The sequence below is a fragment of the Aphelocoma coerulescens genome, chromosome 2 (genome assembly GCF_041296385.1).
Source record: "Aphelocoma coerulescens isolate FSJ_1873_10779 chromosome 2, UR_Acoe_1.0, whole genome shotgun sequence".
In the NCBI taxonomy this organism is placed as follows: Eukaryota; Metazoa; Chordata; class Aves; order Passeriformes; family Corvidae; genus Aphelocoma; species Aphelocoma coerulescens.
Genome location: NC_091015.1, coordinates 1,178,250 through 1,200,177, shown reverse-complemented (window position 1 = coordinate 1,200,177; position 21,928 = coordinate 1,178,250). Strand labels below are relative to the sequence as shown.

Below are 21,928 nucleotides of genomic sequence, written 5' to 3'. Positions count from 1 at the left end.
AGAATTAATAACGCAATGTAATGTAACAAAAACTATTTAAAATAAAATAAAATAATCCTTTTTAACGGCGTCATTCCTGCCCCACGCTCTTTATTCCCCCTGATTTCCTCCTTGCCCTTCCCAAATTTCCTGCCCCTCTCCATGCTGAGGGAATTCCCGATGTTTTCCCTTCCAGGAACCTGGAGAACATCCAGCCTGACCGGAGCCCCGGCTGCCTCCCGCACGTGCTGAGGCTGCTGCGGCTCTGCGGGAGCCAGGTGGGAGCGGGAATGGGAACGGGAACGGGAGTGGGAACGGGAGCGGGAATGGGAGTGGGAGTGGGAATGGGAGCGGGAATGGGAGTGGAAGTGGGAACGGGAGTGGGAACGGGAACGGGAGTGGGAACAGGAACGGGAATGGGAACAGGAGTGGGAACGGGAATGGGAACAAGAACGGGAACAAGAATGGGAATGTGAACAGGAACGGGAACGGGAGCAGGAACGGGAACGGGAATGGGAACAAGAACAGGAATGGGAACAGGAATGGGAATGGGAACGGGAATGGGAGTGGGAGTGGGAATGGGAACAAGAACGGGAATGGGAGCGTGAGTGGCAATGGGAACGGGAATGGGAGTGGGAACGGGAACGGGAGTGGGAACGGGAATGGGGGTGGGAATGGGAACAGGAGTGGGAGTGGGAATGGGAACAGCAGCGGGAATGGGAATGGGAAAGGGAATGGGAACAGGAACGGAAGTAGGAGCGGGAGTGGGAACGGGAATGGGAATGGGGATGGGAGCGGAAATGGTAGCAGGAATGGGAATGACAATGGGAATGGGAACAGGAACGGGAATGGGAGCGGGAATGGGCAGGGCTTGATTGGCTGGCGAGGGGCTCAGTGCTGATTGGTCACTGGGTCTGTAGGTTGTGTGCATCTGGGCTCTGATTGGTCAAGAGCTCTGCAGGTTGTGCTGTGCTGGGATTTGATTGGTCAGTGAGTGAGTCCATAGGTTGTGTGGCTGAGTTCTGATTGGCCAGCATCTCTATAGGTTGTGTGACTCTGGATGCTGATTGGTCAGGCAATCCATAGGTTGTGCTGCTCTGGGATCTGATTGGTCCGTGAGCCCACGGGTTGTGTGGCTCTGGCTGCTGATTGGTCGAGAGCTCTACTGGTTGTGCTGCTCTGGAATTTGATTGGCCAGCAGCTCTATAGGTTGTGTGATTCTGGATGCTGATTGGTCCGTGAGTCCATGTGTTGTGTGACTCTTGATGTTGATTGGTTGAGAGCTCTCCGGATCATGTTGCTCTGCAATTTGATTGGTCCGTGAGTCCTGGTGCTGATTGGCCAAGAGCTCTGCAGGTTTTGCTGTGCCAGGTGCTGATTGGTCAGTGCAGCTCCGGGTTCTGATTGGTCGGCAGCTCTACAGGTTGTGCACCTCTGGCTGCTGATTGGTCGGTGAATCCCAGCGTGTGCTGCGCTGGGCTCTGATTGGTTGATTGATTCATTGCCGATCCCATCCTCCCCCCAAAGCGGAGTTTTCCCCCCAAAAAAACGCATCCCGTTTTTTGGAGCGTGTCAGGGATTAAAGCTCGGCTTTCCCGGCAGCTGCGGAGCATCCCGGGAGACGAACGGAGCCGGGCACAGCGGGAACATGGGGCACAGCGGGAGAGCCGGGAAAACGGGGCGCAGCTGGAAAACGGGGCACAGCTGGAAAACGGGGCACAGCCGGAGAGCCGGGAGAATGGGGCACAGCTGGAAAATGGGGCACAGCTGGAGAGCCGGGCACAGCTGGAAAACCGGACACAGCTGGAAAACGGGATGCTCCACGCCCTGCACCTCTGCGAGTGCTTCCTCGACCCCTACCAGACCTGGCGCCGGCAGCTGAGCGGGTGAGGGACCCCTCCCCACCGCTGCATCCCAAAATTCCTCCCCCATCCCGGATTCCCCCCCGCCTCATCCCTGTCTTTCCAGGGAATCCGTCAGCGCCAAGGAGAAGAGCAAATACAAGTTCGCCCCCGCCCCGCTGCCCCCCGAGTTTGGGGCCTTTTTCCAAGGTAAAAGCGGGATCTGGGACAGAAGGGAAAGGTCAGTGTGGGGTCCATAAGTGTGGAGAGTGTCCAGGGATAGGGGGAGGGTGCTGGGGCGGGCTGGGATCAGGGAATATTTGTAGGATTCATGGAGGGACGTCGTATTCGGGGGTAGATATTGATCCAAGGACCTGAAAGGATCCCACACCTGCTCCAGGTTATCCCATGCCTATCCCACAAATACGGGATCCCACACCTGCTCCAGGTTATCCCATGCCTATCCCACAAATACGGGATCCCACACCTTCTTCAGGTTATCCCATGCCTATCTCAGGATTGTTACAGGATTCCAGGGCAAATATAGGATCCTAGACCTGTTCCAGGTTATCCTACACCTGCCCCTAAAATTTAGGGTCCTGTACCTCTTCCCTTGACCTGGGAACAGGACTGGGATCTCAAAGCAGGAATGAAGCCCAGCACCACCTGGGGAACCCACAAAAATCAGCACAAAGGGGATTTTTTCCTCGGGAAGCCCCAAAAATCCCCTTTTAGAGGCAGCACCGTTGCAAAAATCCCCTAAAACTCCGCCCCTGTAAATCCCCAACTGAAGCCGAGTTTTGGGCACTAATTTTGTCCCTTTTTTGGGGACAAAACCCCTCTCCTGGCACAGCCAGAGCTGGAAAACTTGGAGTATCCTCATCTGCTCTGTCACCAGCACCCCTGTGGGATGGATTTATATAGGAAAGGGATTTTCCCTAATTTTTGGGTAGAAAAAGGATTTTTTCCCCATTTTTAGCTGGAAAGAGGCCTTTTTGCTTTTTTTGTTGTTGTTGTTGTTTGCTCCTCAAATGAAATCTTTCCCTCCTCATCCTCACAGAGAGTTTCCAAGCTGGGAAGCAGCTCCCGGAAACAATCCAGCTCCGGATTATCCATCTTTTTGGAGCCATCCTCTCCGGATCCAAGGTACCCTTGGGGAGCAGATGGGAAGGAGCTGAGCTCCAAAGTTCCAGGGATAAACCCCAAAGTTTGATTTATTCCAAGGCTGGAATTAAACCACCACATTTTCCAAAGCTTTTGAAAATCCTGTTTAACATTCCAGCCCTAAATTGGGTGGGATAAGCTCAGAAACATTAAATTAAGTCATTAAATTAAAGAATTAGGTTAAATAATTAAAATAAATATTAAAATAAAATAAAATAAATCAAATAAAATAATAAACAAAAAAATTCAATACAATTATTTAAATTATTAAATTATTAAATTAAGAATTAATGAAATGAAACAAATAAAATAAAGCTAAAAAATTAAATAATTACGTAATAAAATTAAAGAATAAGCTAAAACAAATAAAATAATAAAATAAAGCTAAAAAAATAAATAATTACGGAATAAAACTAAAGAATAAGCTAAAACAAATAATAAAATAAAGCTAAAAAATTAAGTAATTACAGAATAAAACTAAAGAATAAGCTAAAACAAATAAAATAATAAAATAAAGCTAAAAAATTAAAAAAAATGTAATAAAATTAAAGAATAAGCTAAAACAAAAATAATAAAGCGAAATACTTAAATAATTAAATAAAGTAATAAAATTTTAAAATAAACTAAAACAAATAAAATAGTAAAAAACCCCTAAATATTTAAATAATTAAATTTAAAAATGACATTTAATTATTGAATTAAATTATTAAATTAAACTATTAAATTTAATTATTAAAATTAATTAAATAATTAAGTTAAGGGAAGCTTTTAAGCCGAAGCTGCTGCTTCACCTCCAGTCCAGCTCTGGGCTGGAAGCTGGAAAATCCTTGGATTCATAATTTGGAACCAAAATCGTTTTCCATTTCCGCCGCAATTAAAAATCACTTTGATCAATAACTCCAAAATTGGCTTTTAATCAATTCACACCCCGGGGGTAAAATCTGCACCGCTGGAGGCCTCGGGGTCAATAAATAACGGGGTCAACAAAGGGCTCGTCTCACGCCGGGCGCCGGAATTCCCGCCCGTTCCCGCATCCCGCAGCCCAACGCGCTCCAGGCCATCACGCCGGCGGCGCTGGAAGTGCTCCTGGGGGTTCTCCAGCGGGGCGGCAGCGGGGCCCCCCCGTCCCCCGCGCTGCTGGAGGCGACGCTGCGCTCCGTGGTGGCCGCGGTCCACGTCCTGCACGGCTCCAGCCCCGGCGCCGGCCCCGTGTCCCTGCGGAGCCTCCTGGACGGATACTTCAGGGTGCTCAACTCCGACCTCCCCACGGCATCGCTGGCGCCCGAGGCGGCCGGCGGCCTCATCACGCTGCGGGTGCTCATGTTGGGTAGGTTGGGAGCGGGGGTGGGGTTTGGGAGTGTGGGAATGGGATGGGGCTGAGCAGCCGTCCGTGTCCGTAGACGCCATCCCGGCCATGCTGAGCTGCCAGGACCGGCCGGTGCTCCAGGCCGTGTTCCTCAGCAACAACTGCTTCGAGCACATCATCCGCCTGCTCCAGAACAGCAAGGTATGGGATGGCACCTCGGTGTCCCCATCCTCGTCTCATCCCCATCCCCGTCTCCATCCCCGTCTCCATCCCCGTCTCCATCCCCATCCTCATCCTCATCTTCTTCCTCATCTTCTTCCCCATCCCCATCCCCATCCCCATCCCCATCCCCATCTTCATCCCCATCTTCATCCCCATCCTCATCCCCATCCTCATCTTCTTCCTCATCCCCATCCTCATCCCCATCCTCATCCCCATCCTCATCCCCATCCTCATCCCCATCCTCATCCCCATCCTCATCCCCATCCTCATCCCCATCCTCATCTCCATCCTCATCCCATCCTCATCTCCATTCTCATCCCCATCTCCATCCTCACCATTCCTGGTGCTAAATGATCCTGGGACAAAGTGGCACCAGGGTCGGGCACCTTCATCTCCATCCTCACCATTCCTGGCTCTGAACAATCCTGGGACAGAGTGGCACCAGGGTTGGCTGCCTACATCTCCATCCTCATCCTCCCTCCCTCCCTCCCTCCCTTCTTCACTTTTTCCTCATTAAATGACCCTGGGACAGGGTGGCATTTCGCCCTTGGTGACACCAAGGTTGGGCACCATCTCCATCCTCACCCTTCCCAGCTCAAAATGATCCTTGGACAGGGTGCCATGTCCCTCTTGGTGACACTTTGGTCTCCTCCATCTCCATCTTCACCATTCCTGGCTCTGAACAATCCTGGGACACATCCATGGGGTGGGGACCCTCCAGAACCCCTTCCCCATGTCCCATGCCCACCCCGTGTCCCACAGCTCTACCTCGGCAGCTCACGGGAGGCAGGAGAAGCCCGGGACAAGGTTCCCACATGGAACGGGGATGGACTCCAGCAGGTACCCCAGAACCCAACCACCATCCATGGTGGGCCGTGTCCCCTCATTCCCATATCCCAGCAGCTCCCCCATTCCCGTGTCCCCGTAGGTCACCGCCGGCAGCTCCGATGCCATCGCTGTCCACGCCCTCGGGGTGCTCACGGCCATCATGAGCAACTCGCCCTCGGCCAAGGTGGGCAGGGGGACCTCCCTTTGGGGAGGACACCCCAAAACGGAGGGATTTGGGTATTTTCATGAGGGTTGAGGTGCTCAGCTGGTGGTGGGACTCGGCTGGGATCCCACCGTCCCTGTGCTTCCAGGAGGTGTTCAAGGAGCGCATCGGCTACACCCACCTCTACGAGGTGCTGAGGAGCCAGGGCCAGCCCACCCAGCGCCTGCTCCAGGAGCTCCTCAACATGGTGAGCATTCCCGCTTTTCCTGACTCTGGGCAAAGCCCTCAACACTGGCGTTTCCTGTGGATCTCAGCTCAGCTTCCAAGCCCCCTCATGCTCTCCACTCTGCTGGTTTCTCAGCAGCTTCCTCCTGAGGGGTCCTGGGGCCATCTTTCACTTGGAGTTGTGCTTGGGTTTGGGAGTTTTGAGCACTTTTGGATGTAGAACTGCTCATTCTGGTACTTCTGAACACAGGAGGGTCTCCAAGGGGCTTCATGCATGAGGGTCTCCAAGATCCTCGATTCATGGACGCCTCCAAGACACTTAATGCACAGGGATCTCCAAGATTCTGGATGAACAAGAATCTTCAGAATACTTGGTGCGTGAGGGTCCTTGATTCATGGAGGTCTCCAAAACTATTCATGCACAGGAGTCTCCGAGATCCTTAATCCATGAGGGTCTCCAAGATCCTTGGAGATACATGGAGTCTCCAGAATTCCTCATGCACAGGATCTCCAAAAGCATTGATGCTTAAGGGTCTCTGACAGACTTGATGCACGAGGGTCTCCAAGATCTTTAATCCATGAGGGTCTCCAAGACCCTTGATGTCTGAGGTCTCCAAATTCTGGGTGCATGGGAGTCTCCAAGATTCTGGATGCACAGGGGTCTACGCAAGGTCTCTGCTGCCAGCCCAGGGTAGCCTGGGATGGATCCGTCCCCCTCCACAGCACTGGAGCTGCACCAACCCCCTCTTGTGTCCCTGCAGGCAGTGGAGGGTGACCACAGCTCCTTCCCGGTGCGTCCCATCCGCAACGAGCAGCCCCTGCTGATCCTGCTGGCCTGGCTGCCGGCGCTGGAATGCCGGGATCTCCAGGTGTTCCTGTCGGCGTGGCTGCGGCGCCTCTGCGAGGCCTCCCTGCCCAGCCGCCTCACCTGCGTCAAGGCGGGCATGGTGGGCTCCCTGCTTGGCGCCCTGGCCACTGAGCCGGCGCTTCCCAGTGCCTGCTCCCAAAACCTGCTGGAGCTGCTGCGCTCCTTGGGCAGCCTCTCTATCCGGCCCGGGGAGCTGCGGCAGCTCCTGCGGCTGCTGCGGCGCGAGCGGGGCCGGGGGCCGCATCCCTACGTGGCTCCGGTCATCCGGGCACTGTCCGGCATGGCCAGGGGCGAGGGGCCCCCACGGGCGCTGCAGAGCTTCGACCTGAGCCCTGGCATGGCCGGGATCATGGTGCCCACCATCCAGAAGTGGCCCGGCAGCGCCTTCGCCTTCCATGCCTGGCTGTGCCTGAGCGAGGAGGAGCCGGAGCAGCCGGCGAGGCCGAAGAGGAGGCAGCTCTACAGGTGATGCCCGCTGGAGGGGGTGAGCTGAGGAGGGGCAGCACCACCATCCCCACCATGGTTTTCTCCATGGTTTTCTCCACCAGCTTCTTCACGGCGGGCGGGACGGGCTTTGAGGCGTTCTTCACCGCGGGCGGCGTGCTGGTGGTGGCCGTGTGCACCAAGAAGGACTACATGACGGTGGCACTACCCGAGTTTGCCTTCAACGACTCCGCTTGGGTGAGGATCATCCCCATCCCCGTCCCTGTCCCCATCAGGGGCACCATGATGCCATAATGTCCCTCTCTGTCCCTCCAGCACTGCGTTGACATCGTCCACGTCGCCGGCCGCCGGCCCTTCGGCCAGAACGTCGTCAGCATCTACGCTGACGGACACCTGCGGAAAACGGCACAGCTCCGCTTCCCATCTCTCCACGAGGTGGGGGGTCCTCCCAGCGCCCACCCAGACCCCTCCCCATGGCCTCAGCCGGGGCTGAGCGTGATCCCTTCTCCCTCCCAGTCCTTCACCTCCTGCTGCATCGGCTCCGCGGGCCACCGGACCACCACGACGGCCACCACCACTGCCGGTCACCCACCAGCGTCCCATGGGCCGGAGCTGGTCTTCCCCCCACACCCCGTGCTGGGACGCTCCCAGTCTGTCCCTGCCACCCTCGGCCCCCACTCTTGGACCCCCACGCAGCTGCCCACTGAGGGGGTGGTGGCCACCACGGCGGCCGGAAGCCAGGACACGGAGTGGGGCAGCCCCACCTCGCTGGAGGGTCACCTGGGCTCCGTGGCCATCTTCTGGGAGGCTCTGCAGCAAGCCCAGGTCAAGGCTCTCTTCTGTGCAGGTACATCAGGGTGGGGCATGGAAGATGTCCCCGGGGTGCTGGGGGTAACCAGGGTCTTCTTCACCATATCCCAGCTCACCTCAGTCCTCTCCCCCAGGACCAAACGTCACATCCCCGTTCACACTGGAAGGTGACTTGGTGGAGCTCAGCAGCAAACTCTTGCTGTACTACACCCCCCAGGTGAGGAGAGCCACCCCCCTGGGGACAAGGACAGCGCTGGTGGGCCCTGGGCCACCAGGGACATGTCCAGGACCATTGGGATGCTCCCATGGTGTTCTCTTCCAGGCCTGCAGGAACAACATCTGCCTGGACCTCTCTCCCAGCCAGGGTTTGGACGGGAGGCTGACGGGGCACAAAGTGGTCAACTGGGACATCAAGGTGGGCTGGGCACAAGGTGACCCATCCACCCCATGGCCTGGAGGCAGAGGGGTCCCTCCTGGGGCGTGATCCCAGGGCAGGACCCCCACAGATCCCCTGGACCCTACAAAGACTCTGCCCATGGTACTGGGTCCACCACGACCCATCTGTCCCATAGGTCCTCAGTGTCCAGGGTGGGCACCAAGGGTGGTGCAGGGGAGCAGGTGACATCTGGGGACCCCAGGTGCCGTGGACCTCCTCCTGTTCCCTGCTGTCACCAGCCAGCAAAGCCTGTCCCCTCCCTCCCCCAGGACGTGGTCAACTGCGTGGGTGGGATGGGGGTGGTCCTGCCCCTGCTCGAGCAAGTGGTGTCCAAGGCGGAGGAGCCCGAGGATGAGCAGGAGACCAACGACCTGGTGGGGCCGGAGCTGACATCCTCCAGGAATGCCCAGGGCATGCTCATCCCTCTGGGAAAGTCCTCAGGTGAGGAGTTCAGGGGACGTGGAGCAGGGGCTGTCCTGCACAGGTGGCTAGAGGTGACCATGGAGGTGTTCCTGGACCTGGCAGGTGTCCACCACGGGCAGGAGAGGGGTGATGGAGGAACCACTTGGGATGCTGTTATGACCCAGTTAGTCACAAGCAGTTCTGGGAAGGTGAGGGTGGCTCCAGGAACCTTTGGCATGGGTGGAACGTGCTGTCTCCCGATATCCAGCTGCTCAGTTCCGAGCTCAAAGCAGCAGAGGCTTCCGTCTCCTTCAGTGTGGAGGAAACAGGAGAAGGGGGTGAAAAGTTTGGAGAGACAACTGGGTGGGATCTCCAGGAAAGGGTTTGGGTGGGCCTGGGGCTCACAGGTCGCGGTGCCCTGCAGAGAGCAGGCTGGAGAGGAACAGCGTGGCCGCCTTCCTGCTGCTGGTGAAGAACTTCCTGCGAAACCACGCCGTGAACCAGGAGAGCCTGGTGCAGTGCCACGGGCCGGCCATCATCGGAGCGCTGCTGCACAAGGTGTGGGAGGCTCCCCACAAAAACCCCATCCCACGGTCCTTGCCTTTCCCAAGGGGCTGGAAGTGTCCCCTGTCGCTCATGGCAGGTCCCCGGCGCGCTGCTGGACATGAGCACCTTGATGGCCTCGCAGATCCTCATGGAGCAGGTGGCTTCCGAGGGCAGCGGGCTCCTGCTGCACCTCCTCTACCAGCACCTCCTCTTCGACTTCCGCATCTGGAGCAACAGCGACTTCGCCGTGCGCTTAGGTGGGAACTGGGAATGCCTGGGAATGTCCATCCCACCTGGCCTCCGAGGGATCCTCATACCTTCTCCCTGCAGGTCACATCCAGTACCTGGCCAGCGTGGTTAAGGACCACAAGCAGCGCATCCGCAAGAAATACGGGGTGCAGTTCATCCTGGACTCCATCCGGACCTACTACGGGTGAGCTGCCATGCAGGGCTGGAATCCTGGAATGCTGTCAGGGTGGGATTGGTTGGGCTTCACCCCTCGGGGAGCTGTGGTTTGGATAGACACCATTTTTCTGGGATAATATCCCTCCTTCCAGTGTGGGAGTGTTGTGGTGGGTGCAGGACCTTCCATGTCCCATCCCTGAGCCTGTGCCCAGCTCCAAAATCCTCCCCCAGCAGCCACCAAGAGCGTGGTGACTTCTGCAGCAAGGTGACCCAAATGCATGGGGTGGACATTTCCCAGTGGGGCAGAAGATCCCTGGCTGTCCTGGAGCTCATCAGGTGTTGCGTTGGGATTTGGGATGATGCTGGCGATGGGTGACAAGGGACACATCCCCATGCGTGTCTGTCCATCAGCACCTCCAGGGAGAAGACCACGGCCACCGATGACATCAAGACGGTGCAGACTTCCCTCTTCAGCCTGGTGAAGGATTTCTTCTGCAGGAGCTTCTCTGGGGAGGAGATGCAGAGTTTGTTGAACTACCTGGCTGGGGCACAGGACGAGCAGCAGGTGTGTCACCAGCCACCCTGTGGTCCCCAAACCCCTCAGTGAGCCATGGGCTGGGGAGAAGCCGTTGAGGTCCCGGTGGGACACTCGGAGGGCAGTGGACAACCAGCCCTGTGTCCTGCAGGTCTGTGGGGCGCTGGAGGTGATCCACAGCCTGCTGAAGGGCTCCCCAGCCCAGGAGCAGCTCTTCGCCTTCCTCTTCGAGCCGGGCCATGTGGAGCTGCTCTTCTCCCTGCTGGTGCAGAAGAAGTTCTCGGATGAAGTGCGGGAAAGGGTCTTCAAGGTAAGGCAGGTCCCCAACGTCCACCTCCTGTTGACCCAGAGGAGACATCACAGGCAGGTGGCCTCTTCTCACCATCCCACCAGGTCCTCTACAAGATGCTGAAGTACGAGAAGGTCCCCGAGCGCAGCAAGAGCCGCCTGAAGCTGAAGGACATCGGGTACCACGGGCTCATCTCCCACCTCAGTGACATTCCTGGCTCCATGCTGCTCTTCCGCTGCCTCTCGGAGCAGGTCCTGGGGGCAGGTACTGTGTGCCAAAGAACCCAGGCCACCCATCCCAGCCATGTGCTATGGGGTCGTCACTGGTGGCTTCCCACGAGGCTCAGCTGGGCTGGGTCTTTGGTGGCTTTTGGGGACAGCAGGAAGTGTCCCACCACTGTGCTGTCTCTCCTTGTCCGCAGACCCTCCCAGCTACAAGGACCTGGTGGCCGTGGTGTACCTGTCCCACCAGGCTGAGCTGAGCATCCGGCTCGACATCTGCCGCAAGGTGAGCGGGGCCGGGGCACAGCAGGAAGTGACGGAGGTGTCACCCCAGGGCTGAGCTCCTTGGACACCCAGCCACGCCCAAAAGTGGTGGCCATGGGGATGCTGGTGACATGGATCTGCCAGCATGGAAATGGTGGAGCCCCAGCACCCCATGATGGTTTTGGAGGATCTGGGGTGCTCCTGCTCCTGGGATGGGTCCATCCATCAGGAGCTGGGGCAGCAGCGTCCTTCCTTCTCCTTCCTTCTCCTTCCTTCTCCTTCCTTCTCCTTCCTTCTCCTTCCTTCTCCTCCTTCTCCTCCTTCTCCTCCTGCAGCTCTTCCACCTGATCTACGCGCAGCAGGACCTGGTGAAGCAGCTGGCCAGGTTGGCTGGCTGGCAGGACACGCTCACCAAGCTCTACGTGAAGGAGTCCTACGAGTGCCGCCAGCACAGCCTGAGCACCGCGGGCTGCCCGGAGCTGCTGCGCCTCTCCGAGCCCTCCAGCAAGGACGGGATGAGCCCTTCGCCCGCCGAGCTCCAGGAGCTCGATGTCTTCCTCCCGCTGGGATACGAGGCCTCGGACCAGGAGCTCTCCGAGGGCTTCTCCGACCACTCCATCTCCCCGAGCGGCCGCACCAGGTCCTTGCACAACTACAACTTCAAGTCCTTCGACTCCTCGGACCGGGCCAGCCGCTCATCCTCCAACCCCGGGGACGGTCCCCCCTTCGATGGCGTCTACCACCCGCTGTCCCCCTTCTCCACCTCGCCCTTCGACCTGGGGCTGGACCTGGCCAGCACCAGCTCCATGGCCACGGCCGAGAGCGGCGCCCAGACCCCGGCCAGCGGCCCCGGCACCCCCTCGCCCCTGGAGAGCTTCAAGCCCTTCCCGGGAATGCGAGCGCGCAAGAGCTCCAGCCTGTCCAACATCCTGGATGAGAGCAGCTACCAGGACGTGCTGCCCAGCGACAACGTCTCCAACACCAGCAACCCCCAGGTGAGCCCCAAACCCTCGTCCCCACCACGCCAGGGCACTCGGGGCACCTCTCACCTCGCCCTCCGTTGGCAGCAAACCCCCGAGGAGGAGCTGTGCAACCTCCTGACCAACATCATCTTCTCGGTGACGTGGCGCGGGGTCGAGGGCTGCGACGACGCGGCCTGGAGGGAGCGCGGCCAGGTCTTCTCCGTGCTCACCAAGCTGGGCACGGCCTGCGAGCTGGTGCGGCCCCCGGACGAGATCAAGCGCAGGTGAGGCCCGCCCGCGTCCCGGGGCTGGATCCCGAGGGAAGGGCACCCTCCGGAGCCGCTGCTGTCCCACAGCCTGCTGGAGATGATGCTGGAGTCGGCGCTGACTGACCTGAAGGAGTCGGGCCCGGCCGCGCTGCCCGGGCTCACCCACAACGCCCTCAAGCTGCTGCGGCTGCTCCAGGATTTCCTGTTCTCCGAGGGACACAACAACCAGGCCCTGTGGAGCGAGAAGGTGGATGGGAATGAGCGGGGATTCCTGATCCTAAACCCCAGCTCTGCTGATCCCTGATGTCAGCCCTGGCCCTAAACCCAGCCCTACCTGCAGAGCTTGAACATAACCTTGGGAAATAAGATCAGATTTATTCCTAAACTGAAATCAAAGCCTAATCCTAACCTTGGAAAATAACCTCGGCCTTAATCCTAGATTTAAATCAAAGCCTAATCCTAATTTTAGGAAATGATCTCTGCTTTATTAATAATCTTAAATCAAATCCGAATGCTAAACCTTAATCCTAGCCCCTAATCCTAAACTTTAACATTAAGCTTAAACCATTGCCATAAAAGCAACCCTTTATACTCTTAAGCCCTGAGCCTAAATCCTAAGATTGACTCATAAACTCTAAATTTAAACTGTACTTCCTAAATCAAGATCCTAAACCTTAACTCCACATCTTTGTCATAAAGCCCAACCATTAATCCTAATCTTAACCCTAACTCTTAGTGTAAACCTAAACCCTAACTCACAGCCTGTAACATCACTGTACTTCCTACATCCTAATCCTAAACCTGCTACACTTTTGTCCTAAAGCTCAACCCTACCTCCAGTCCTACACCCCAGCCCTAATCCTGACCCTGACCGTAATTCCTGAGCCCCAACCTCATGCCAAACCCAGACTAGTTTTGGGTTCTACCCCAATCCTAAACCCAAACCCTAATCCGGGGAGGGCTGGGTGACGGGGACGGAGCCGGTGGCTGGGCAGGGCTGGGATTCCTGCCTGGGTGGGGTCTCATGGTGTCCCCCCAGATCTACGAGGGGGTCAGCAGCCTGCTGGACAAGCTGGGCGTGTGGCACCACCTGGCCAGCGGCACCTCGGACCTCAAGGAGATGGCGCAGACGGGGCTGCGGGTGCTCATCGGGTACATCCTGCTGCAGGACCCCCAGGTGGGTCACCCCTCCCCGGGCACCGCGCTGGCACCGTGGTGGCCCCGCCTGACGTCCCCTGTCCCGCAGCTGCACTCGCTGGCCTACGTGAAGCTGCACAGCCTCCTGCAGACCACGTCGGCCCCGCGGAGGGACGAGGCCTGTTACCTCCTGGGGAAGCTGGAGACGCCCCTGCGGCGCTCCCTGCATTCCAGGTCAGAGGCCTTCTCCTGGCTGGTGCCCATCATCCGGACGCTCATGGATCAGTGCTACGAGACCCTGCAGCTGCAGCAGTTCCTGCCCTCGCTGCCCCCCACCAACGGCAGCCCCACCTTCTACGAGGACTTCCAGCTCTTCTGCACCACCCCGGAGTGGAGGGGCTTCATCGAGAAGCACGTGGGTGCCGTGGGATGACTCCCGGGGGAATACCTGGATGATGGGTGGTGGGTACCAAGCCCTGGAAATGCCTCTCTGCTCATCCAGGTGCAGCCCACCATGGCCCAGTTTGAGATGGACACGTTCGCCAGGAGCCACGACCTCATGTCCAGTTTCTGGAACGCCTGTTACGATGCCATGATGAGCAGCTCCCAGCGCCGGGAGCAGGAGAAGGCGGCCAGCCACAAGTTGTTCCAGGTACTGCCTGCTCCTCACCCCTGGCATGTCACCCTGGGGTGTGCTCCTCAGCCTGGGACACGCTCCTCACCCCTGGCACGTCTCTGCACATCACTCTGGGTGCTCCTCGTCCTGGGGACGTGTTCCTCACCCCCAGGATGTCATCCAGGGATGTGCTCCTTATCCTGGGGACATGTTCCTCACCCCTGGGGTATCAGCCTGGGGACATGTTCCTCACCCCAAGGATGTCATCCAGGGAATGTGCTCCTTATCCTGGGGATGTCATCCTACGGACATGCTCCTTGTCCCGGGGACACGCTCCTCACCTTGGGGGCATTAATCCTGGGGATGTGCTCTTCATCCCAGGGATGTCATCCTGGGAACACTGTCCTGGGGACATGCTCCTCACCTTGGGGGCATTAATCCTGGGGATGTGCTCTTCATCCCAAGGATGTCATCCTGGGAACACTGTCCTGGGGATGTGCTCCTCATTCCAGGCATATTATCCCTGGGATGTGCTCCTCATCCTGGGGATATCATCCCAAGGGTGTGCTCCTCATCCCAACCACATCATCCTGGGGATGTTCTCCTTACCCTGAGGACGTCACCCTGCGGATGTCCCCAAGCCCCAGCCCTGCTGTCACTTCACTCTGGTGCCCCCTTGGCAGGAGCTGGTGCTGGAGCCGGCGGCGAAGCGCTGCAAGGCGGAGAACGCCCGGCACGCCAACGTCCTCAAGCAGGCCAACAACCACCACGGCACCGTGCTCAAACAGTGGCGGTCCCTGTGCCGCCTGCTCACCTCGCCCCGCTCCGCCTGGGCCGACCGGTGAGTCCCCACCTCGTCCCCAGGGATGGGTGGCACAGCCAGAGGTCCCCTGAGGGGTGCCTCACCCCCAGCTGTCCCCCAGGAACCCACCTGAGGTTCGCTGGAAGCTGTCAAGCGCCGAGACCTACTCCCGGATGAGGCTGAAACTGGTGCCCAACCTCAATTTTGACCAACACTTGGAGGCCAGCGCCCTGCGGGACAACCTGGGTGAGGCACTGGGGCTCCTGGGGATGTCACCGGTGGGGTTGGGCTGGGAGATGTCACCGACAGGGTTAAATTGGGGCCCTTTGCAGGACTTGTCCCCAGGTTCTGGGGGAGCTCTGGGGTCCTGCTGACCCCGTCCTCATTTCAGGAGCCGACCACCTCCAGAACCCCGCCGAGTCCCTCCCGCTCGCCATGGCCAAGGAGGCCAAGGTGAGCGAGCTGGAGGATGACCAGCTGGCCGAGGAGGACCTCCCCGTGCTGGACAACCAGTGAGTGTCCCCACCCCTGCCACGGCACTGGCTCACCCGGACTGGGGGTGTCACCAGGGTGTCCTCACCCCACTGTGCCACCCAGGGCTGAGCCCAAGGAGCAGAACCAGCGGGAGAAGCTGGTGGTGTCAGAGGACTGTGAGCTCATCACGACGGTGGCCGTGGTCCCCGGGCGCCTGGAGGTGACAACCCAGCACGTTTATTTCTACGACGGCAGCAGCGAGAAGGAGGAGACGGAGGGAGGTAACAGCGGGTGCTCCTTGAGCGGGGTGAGGACCCCCCGCCCCATCCCTGCCTCAGGAATGGCGGGATGGTGACACCTGGGGGGGCCTCGGCAGGGATCGGCTACGACTTCAAGCGCCCCTTGTCCCACCTGCGTGAGGTCCACCTGCGCCGCTACAACCTGCGCCGCTCTGCCCTCGAGCTCTTCTTCATTGACCAGGCCAACTACTTCCTCAACTTCAGAAAGAAGGTGGGGACCTCCTCATGACCTCCTCATCCCCTCCCAGAGCCCTCCCAGGCCAGGGCTCTGCCCGAGCTCCAGCCGCTCCACGTCCTCCTGTCCCCGCCAGGTGAGGAACAAGGTGTATTCCAGCATCCTTGGCCTGCGGCCCCCCAACCAGATCTATTTCGGCAGCCGCTCCCCCCAGGAGCTGCTCAAAGCCTCGGGGCTCACACAGGTACCGGCCCCACAACACTCATGCCCGTTCCATGTGTCCCTTTCTCAGATGGAAAAGGGGAGGGTGACAGCGTGGGATGGGGATGCCCACGGGCCCATGGGCTGGAGATGGCCAGGGGATCAGGGATGGCTCTGGATCTGGGAGTGCCCGTGGGACAGGGATGGCTGTGGGGTGAGGACAATCATGAGATTAAGGACAGCCATGGGGCGTGGGATGGTCTGAGAGCAGGGATGGCCATGGAACAGGGGGTGGCAATGGGATAGGGATGGCCATTGGACCAGAGGTGATTGTAGAACCAGGGATGGCCATGGGGTGGACATGGCCACAGTTCTAGGGACGACTTTGGGACCAGTGATGGCCACAGGACTGGGGACCACAGTGGAACCAGGGATGGCCACGGGATGGATATGGCCATGGGGCTAGGAACAGCTGTGGGACCAGAGCTGCTCTGGGACCAGTGATGGCCATGGGATGGGCACTGCCATGTGCTGGGGGGTGTCTGCCCCGTCTCCTCCCCACCCCAAGCCCATCCCCTCCCTCTCCCTTCGCTCCAGAAATGGGTCCTGCGGGAGATCTCCAACTTCGAGTACCTCATGCAGCTGAACACCATCGCGGGGCGCACCTACAACGACCTGTCCCAGTACCCCGTGGTGAGCCCCTGTGTCCCCCACTGTCCCCACGGGGACCCTGTGACCCCCCCCCACCTCACCCACCTCCCGCCCCCACCCAGTTCCCCTGGATCCTGCGGGATTACGTCTCGGAGACCCTGGACCTCACCAACCCAGCCGTGTTCCGGGACCTGTCCAAGCCCATCGGGGTGGCCAACGAGCGGCACGCCCGCGACGTCAAGGAGAAGTGAGTACCCCACAAACAAAGGGCGGGGGACGCGGGGAGCACCTGGCTGGCTCCTGGCGGACCCCATCCCACCTGGCCCGCAGGTACGAGAGCTTCGAGGACCCCACGGGCACGGTGGACAAGTTCCACTACGGCACTCACTACTCCAACGCCGCCGGGGTCATGCACTACCTGATCCGCACCGAGCCCTTCACCACCCTCCACATCCAGCTGCAGAGCGGCAGGTGGGCACCCAGCGGGTGGCTCCTGCGGAGGGGACATCGTGGGGACAGCCAGGCTCCAGCCAAGTGTCCTGTGTCCCCCCAGGTTTGACTGCTCGGACCGGCAGTTCCACTCGGTGCCGGCGGCGTGGCAAGCCCGCATGGAGAACCCGGTGGATGTCAAGGAGCTCATCCCGGAGTTCTTCTACTTCCCGGAGTTCCTGGAGAACCAGAACGGTAAGGGACACCATTGTCACCGCTGTGGGGAGCGGAGGGGGGGGGGGTCCGTGTCCTTCATTCCTTCATCCTTCCCGTCCTGCCTGCAGGCTTTGACCTGGGCTGCCTCCAGCTCTCCAACGAGAAGGTCGGGGACGTGGTGCTGCCGCGGTGGGCGCGCTCCCGCGAGGACTTCATCCACCAGCACCGCAAAGCCCTGGTGAGATGGGGCAGCCCCTTCATCCCTGGGGGCGCTCCGGGGGCACGGGGGCCGTTCCCACCCCGCGCTGACGCCCCATCCTTGGACAGGAGTCGGAATATGTCTCCGCCCACCTCCACGAGTGGATCGACCTCATCTTTGGGTACAAACAGCGCGGCCCGGCCGCCGTGGAGGCCCTCAACGTCTTCTACTACTGCACCTACGAGGGTGAGCTGTGGGGCGAAGGGAGGGGGACACCTGCCAGGGCTGTGTCCCCCCATGACCATGGCCATCCCCGTGCCCAGGGGCCGTGGACCTGGACGCCATCGCCGACGAGACGCAGCGCAAGGCTCTGGAGGGCATCATCAGCAACTTCGGGCAGACGCCCTGCCAGCTGCTCAAGGTAGCTCAGACCTCCACCCCCAAAACCAGCCCCTTTTGGGGGGTCCCCCCCCCTTCTGATGGGTCCCCTGCCCCCCCAGGAGCCCCACCCCGCCCGGCTGTCGGCAGAGAGCGCTGCCCTCAGGCTGGCCCGCCTCGACACCCGCTCGCCCAACGTCTTCGAGAACCTGGACCAGCTCAAATCCTTCTTTGTGGAGGTGAGGACACCCCTGGGGGGCCCTGGGCAGGACTGGGATGGGTGAGGTGGCCAGGAGGGTGCCCAGCAGCTGCTGTGTCCCCACAGGGCATCAGCGATGGGGTGGCCTTGGTGCAGGCTGTGGTCCCCAAGAACCAGGCGCATTCCTTCATCACTCAGGGATCCCCCGACATCCTGGTGAGTGTGGGGAAACTGAGGCACGGGGCCATTTTGCTGCTCCAAGGGGGTCCAGGACCAAACCAGGGAGGACCCTGGCAGTGGGAGCGGTGTCACCTCCCCTCGCCTCTCTGCCCAGGTCACCGTGAGTGCCAACGGCTTGTTGGGGACCCATAACTGGTTGCCCTACGACAAGAACATCTCCAACTACTTCAGCTTCACCAAAGACCCCACTGTCACCAACACCAAGTGAGTCACGGGGGCACAGGGTCCCCAGGGATGGTCCCTGGAGGTGCCACCAATCCACCATCATCCCATGTCCCACCAGGACCCAGCGCTTCCTGCAGGGCCCCTTCGCCCCTGGGGCCGACCTCAGCTCCCGCACGCTGGCCGTGTCCCCCGACGGGAAGCTGCTCTTCAGCGGGGGACATTGGGACAACAGCCTCCGTGTCACCTCGCTGGCCAAGGGCAAGGTCGTGGGGCACATCACCCGGCACATAGGTACGTCCTCCTCCCAGGATGATGATGATGATCTGATGATGCCCTGATGGGGTTGTAGGGCCGTGTGGGGAGGCAGGTGACACGTGAGGGGCAGCTCCCAGTGCCTCCGTCTCCTGGGGACGGTCCAGGTTCCACCTCAGAGCTGGAGTGGGGTGAGGAGCAGCAGCATCCACACCCCAGAACACATCATGGAGTGGGGTCGGCAGCAGTTCCACATTCTAAACACATCACGGTGCCAGCCCATGGAGTCAGGGTGCCGAGCGTGGTGGGAGGGGACCGGCACCTCATGGTGTCCCTCTGGGTGTCACAGATGTTGTCACCTGCCTGTCGCTCGACCTCTGCGGCATCTACCTCATTTCCGGCTCGCGGGACACCACCTGCATGGTGTGGCAGGTCCTACAGCAGGTAAGGGCTCGAGGAGCAGGGGGAGCTCACTGTGGGCGCTGCCAGCAGGTCACTCACTCATGTCCCCCTGTCCCCAACACCAGGGTGGCTTTTCCAGCGGCTTGGCTCCCAAACCCGTCCAGGTGCTGTACGGCCACGACGCCGAGGTGACATGTGTGGCCATCAGCACCGAGCTGGACATGGCCGTGTCCGGCTCCAAGGTGAGCTGGTGGGGCCGTGGGGTGGGCATGGAATGGGCAGTGCCACCACCATCGTCACCCTCTGTCCCCTCCCTCCCCCAGGACGGCACCATCATCACCCACACCGTGCGCCGGGGTCTCTTCATCCGCTCCCTGCGGCCGCCCGGCGAGAGTTGTCCCCCCGCCGTCCTGGCCCACCTGGCCGTGGGGCCCGAGGGGCAGGTGGTGGCCCAAACCGCCGTGGAACAACGCTCCTGCTCCAAGGTATGTCCAGGTGGCCCCGTGTCCCCCTGGCCACCACCACCACCACCATGCTCCCCCTGTGCTCCTTCCAGGACAGGTTCGCGCTGCACCTGTACTCGGTGAACGGGAAGCTCCTGTCCTCCGTCCCGCTGGACCGGGAGGTGACAGCCATGTGCCTGACCGAGGACTTCGTGGTGCTGGGGACCTCGGAGTGCGGCCTGGAGATCCGCGAGCTCCAGAGGTGAGCGCTGGCCACGGCCTGTCCCGTCCCCACCACGCCCTCAGGGTGTGCCGTGCCATGGTGTGCCGTGCCATGGCTCATGTCCCGTGCCATGGCTTGTGTCCTGTGCCATGGCGTCCCGTGCCATGGTTCACGTCCTGTGCCATGGTTCGTGTCCTGTGCCATGGTTCATGTCCTGTGCCATGGCGTCCCATGCCATGGTTCATGTCCTGTGCCATGGTTTGTGTCCTGTGCCATGGTGTCCCGTGCCATGGCTTGTGTCCTGTGCCATGGTTCATGTCCTGTGCCATGGTGTCCCATGCCATGGCTCGTGTCCTGTGCCATAGTGTCCCATGCCATGGCTCGTGTCCTGTGCCATGGTTCGTGTCCTGTGCCATGGTTCGTGTCCTGTGCCATGGTGTCCCGTGCCATGGCTTGTGTCCTGTGCCATGGTTCATGTCCTGTGCCATGGTGTCCCATGCCATGGCTCGTGTCCTGTGCCATGGTTCGTGTCCTGTGCCATCGTGTCCCATGCCATGGCTCGTGTCCCCAGCCTCAGGGCGGCCGTGCCCCCCGTGCCCATGCGGGTGCCCGTGCACAGCGTGTCCGTCACCAAGGAGAAGAGCCACATCCTGGTGGGGCTGGAGGATGGAAAACTCATCGTGGTGGGCGCCGGGCAGCCCGCGGAGGTGGGCGGGACCCCAGCCGGGTCAGGGGGGGAGCGGGGACGTGGCTCAGTGTCCCCTGGGTGGGGACATCACCAGGGTGGGGACATCGGTGTGTCCTCTCCAGAGGTGAGGGCACGGGGGTGGGGATGTGGGATAGGGATAGGGATGGGGGTGGAGATGGAGATGGAGATGGAGATGGAGAAGAAGGTGAGGGTCTGAAAGGAGATGGGGATAGAGAAGGGGATGAAGATGGGGGTGGATCAAGGGTTTTGGGAAGGGGATTGGGATGGAGGAAAGGGATGAGGATCTGGAAGAAGACAAGGATGGAAATGAGGAAGGAGAAGAGGGTGGGATGGAGGAGCAGATGAGTGTCTGGGAAGGAACGAGGAGGAGGAATGGGATGAGAAAATGGAAGGAGATTGGGATGGAGAAGGGGATGAAGAACTGGAATGGGATGGGGATGGAGAAGGGGATGAGGAACTGGAACGGGATGGGGACGGAGAAGGGGATGAGGAACTGGGAGGAGATGGGGATGGAGAAGGGGATGAGGAACTGGAACGGGATGGGGATGGAGAAGGGGATTAGGATCTTAGAGTAGGATAGGGATAAAGAGGATGAGGAGGGGGTGGGAGAAGGGGATGGGGATGGATAAAGGATTTGGGGCCGTCCCCAGGTGCGGCCGGGCCAGTTCCACCGGCGGCTGTGGCGTTCCACACGGCGCATCTCCCAGGTGTCGGCCGGAGAGACGGAGTACAACCCCTGCGAGGGCAGGGCCTAGGCTGGCACCCACCCCCCACCCCCCCGTGCCCCCCACACGGACAGGGGCACCCCCGGGCGCCGAGGGGGGCCCGCAGAGCCTCGCCCCGCCCGACATCCGTGGCCTTATCCAGCCCCGCTGGGGTGTCCAGCCCCCCCCCTGATTTTCGGGAGCCGCATCCCCCGTTCCCTCGGCGGGATGGGGGCAGAAGGAGGTGGGGGCCCCTCGCTGGGAAGGGGGGTGGCACAGCCCCCCCGCCGTGCCCGCTGGCCAGGAGCCGGCAGCGTGTGGGTGCCCCCCCTCCCCCCCCTATTTTTTATTTCTATCCGTTTTTAGAGCTTTTACAGAAAAAGAATTGTTATTAATAATAATAATAATAATTAATTAATAATATAATAATAATAATATATCTGTGGGAAATCAACGTGTGAGGCCCGTGGCTGCCCCAAGACGGGGGCACACCCCCTCCTGTGTGTGTCCCCCGGTGTCCCCCCACTCGGGTGTCCTGCGGGGGGGTCCCAGGCAGGGGAGCGTGGGGACACTCGTGTCACGAGTGCGGGGGTTCTCGGCAGCCCAGAGCTCAGGTGTGACGAGGGTGGGGGTGTCGGTGGCCCTGTAGCGGCGTGTCACGAGTGTGGCGGGTCTCAGCACCCCTGTTAGCCACGTGCCACCAGTTTGTGGGGTCTCAGTAGCTCTGCACACACGTGTCACGAGTGTGGGGGTCCTCAGCGGCCCTGTCCCCACCTGTCACAAGCTGGGGACAGTTTGGGTAGCTCTACACAGCTGGCACGAGTTGAGAGGGGCC

At 59.9% G+C, this 21,928-nt stretch overlaps 1 protein-coding gene across 1 annotated transcript in view; it reads left to right on the top strand.

The window, feature by feature from the left end:
• NBEAL2 (neurobeachin like 2) overlaps positions 1-21,453 on the top strand; it is a 28,856-nt gene extending 7,403 nt beyond the window's left edge. The window contains exons 4-55 of the mRNA XM_069006196.1: positions 176-257; positions 1,582-1,865; positions 1,948-2,030; positions 2,881-2,966; positions 4,026-4,311; positions 4,385-4,491; positions 5,275-5,352; positions 5,441-5,524; positions 5,652-5,750; positions 6,490-7,061; positions 7,145-7,277; positions 7,356-7,475; positions 7,557-7,887; positions 7,985-8,067; positions 8,173-8,265; positions 8,556-8,727; positions 9,113-9,246; positions 9,332-9,491; positions 9,565-9,667; positions 10,051-10,204; positions 10,326-10,484; positions 10,568-10,727; positions 10,885-10,970; positions 11,284-11,943; positions 12,016-12,194; positions 12,267-12,426; positions 13,219-13,356; positions 13,426-13,731; positions 13,819-13,968; positions 14,616-14,773; positions 14,856-14,980; positions 15,126-15,246; positions 15,332-15,489; positions 15,585-15,718; positions 15,819-15,926; positions 16,481-16,576; positions 16,657-16,781; positions 16,865-17,005; positions 17,088-17,218; positions 17,308-17,417; positions 17,507-17,624; positions 17,702-17,799; positions 17,879-17,995; positions 18,082-18,171; positions 18,290-18,399; positions 18,479-18,651; positions 18,962-19,056; positions 19,140-19,256; positions 19,338-19,499; positions 19,571-19,719; positions 20,252-20,387; positions 21,040-21,453. Coding sequence (XP_068862297.1) covers positions 176-257; positions 1,582-1,865; positions 1,948-2,030; positions 2,881-2,966; positions 4,026-4,311; positions 4,385-4,491; positions 5,275-5,352; positions 5,441-5,524; positions 5,652-5,750; positions 6,490-7,061; positions 7,145-7,277; positions 7,356-7,475; positions 7,557-7,887; positions 7,985-8,067; positions 8,173-8,265; positions 8,556-8,727; positions 9,113-9,246; positions 9,332-9,491; positions 9,565-9,667; positions 10,051-10,204; positions 10,326-10,484; positions 10,568-10,727; positions 10,885-10,970; positions 11,284-11,943; positions 12,016-12,194; positions 12,267-12,426; positions 13,219-13,356; positions 13,426-13,731; positions 13,819-13,968; positions 14,616-14,773; positions 14,856-14,980; positions 15,126-15,246; positions 15,332-15,489; positions 15,585-15,718; positions 15,819-15,926; positions 16,481-16,576; positions 16,657-16,781; positions 16,865-17,005; positions 17,088-17,218; positions 17,308-17,417; positions 17,507-17,624; positions 17,702-17,799; positions 17,879-17,995; positions 18,082-18,171; positions 18,290-18,399; positions 18,479-18,651; positions 18,962-19,056; positions 19,140-19,256; positions 19,338-19,499; positions 19,571-19,719; positions 20,252-20,387; positions 21,040-21,144 — 8,119 coding nt within the window. The 3' untranslated portion in view covers positions 21,145-21,453. The remainder of the gene's footprint in view (positions 1-175; positions 258-1,581; positions 1,866-1,947; positions 2,031-2,880; positions 2,967-4,025; positions 4,312-4,384; positions 4,492-5,274; positions 5,353-5,440; positions 5,525-5,651; positions 5,751-6,489; positions 7,062-7,144; positions 7,278-7,355; positions 7,476-7,556; positions 7,888-7,984; positions 8,068-8,172; positions 8,266-8,555; positions 8,728-9,112; positions 9,247-9,331; positions 9,492-9,564; positions 9,668-10,050; positions 10,205-10,325; positions 10,485-10,567; positions 10,728-10,884; positions 10,971-11,283; positions 11,944-12,015; positions 12,195-12,266; positions 12,427-13,218; positions 13,357-13,425; positions 13,732-13,818; positions 13,969-14,615; positions 14,774-14,855; positions 14,981-15,125; positions 15,247-15,331; positions 15,490-15,584; positions 15,719-15,818; positions 15,927-16,480; positions 16,577-16,656; positions 16,782-16,864; positions 17,006-17,087; positions 17,219-17,307; positions 17,418-17,506; positions 17,625-17,701; positions 17,800-17,878; positions 17,996-18,081; positions 18,172-18,289; positions 18,400-18,478; positions 18,652-18,961; positions 19,057-19,139; positions 19,257-19,337; positions 19,500-19,570; positions 19,720-20,251; positions 20,388-21,039) is intronic.
• The last annotated feature ends 475 nt before the right edge of the window (positions 21,454-21,928 follow it).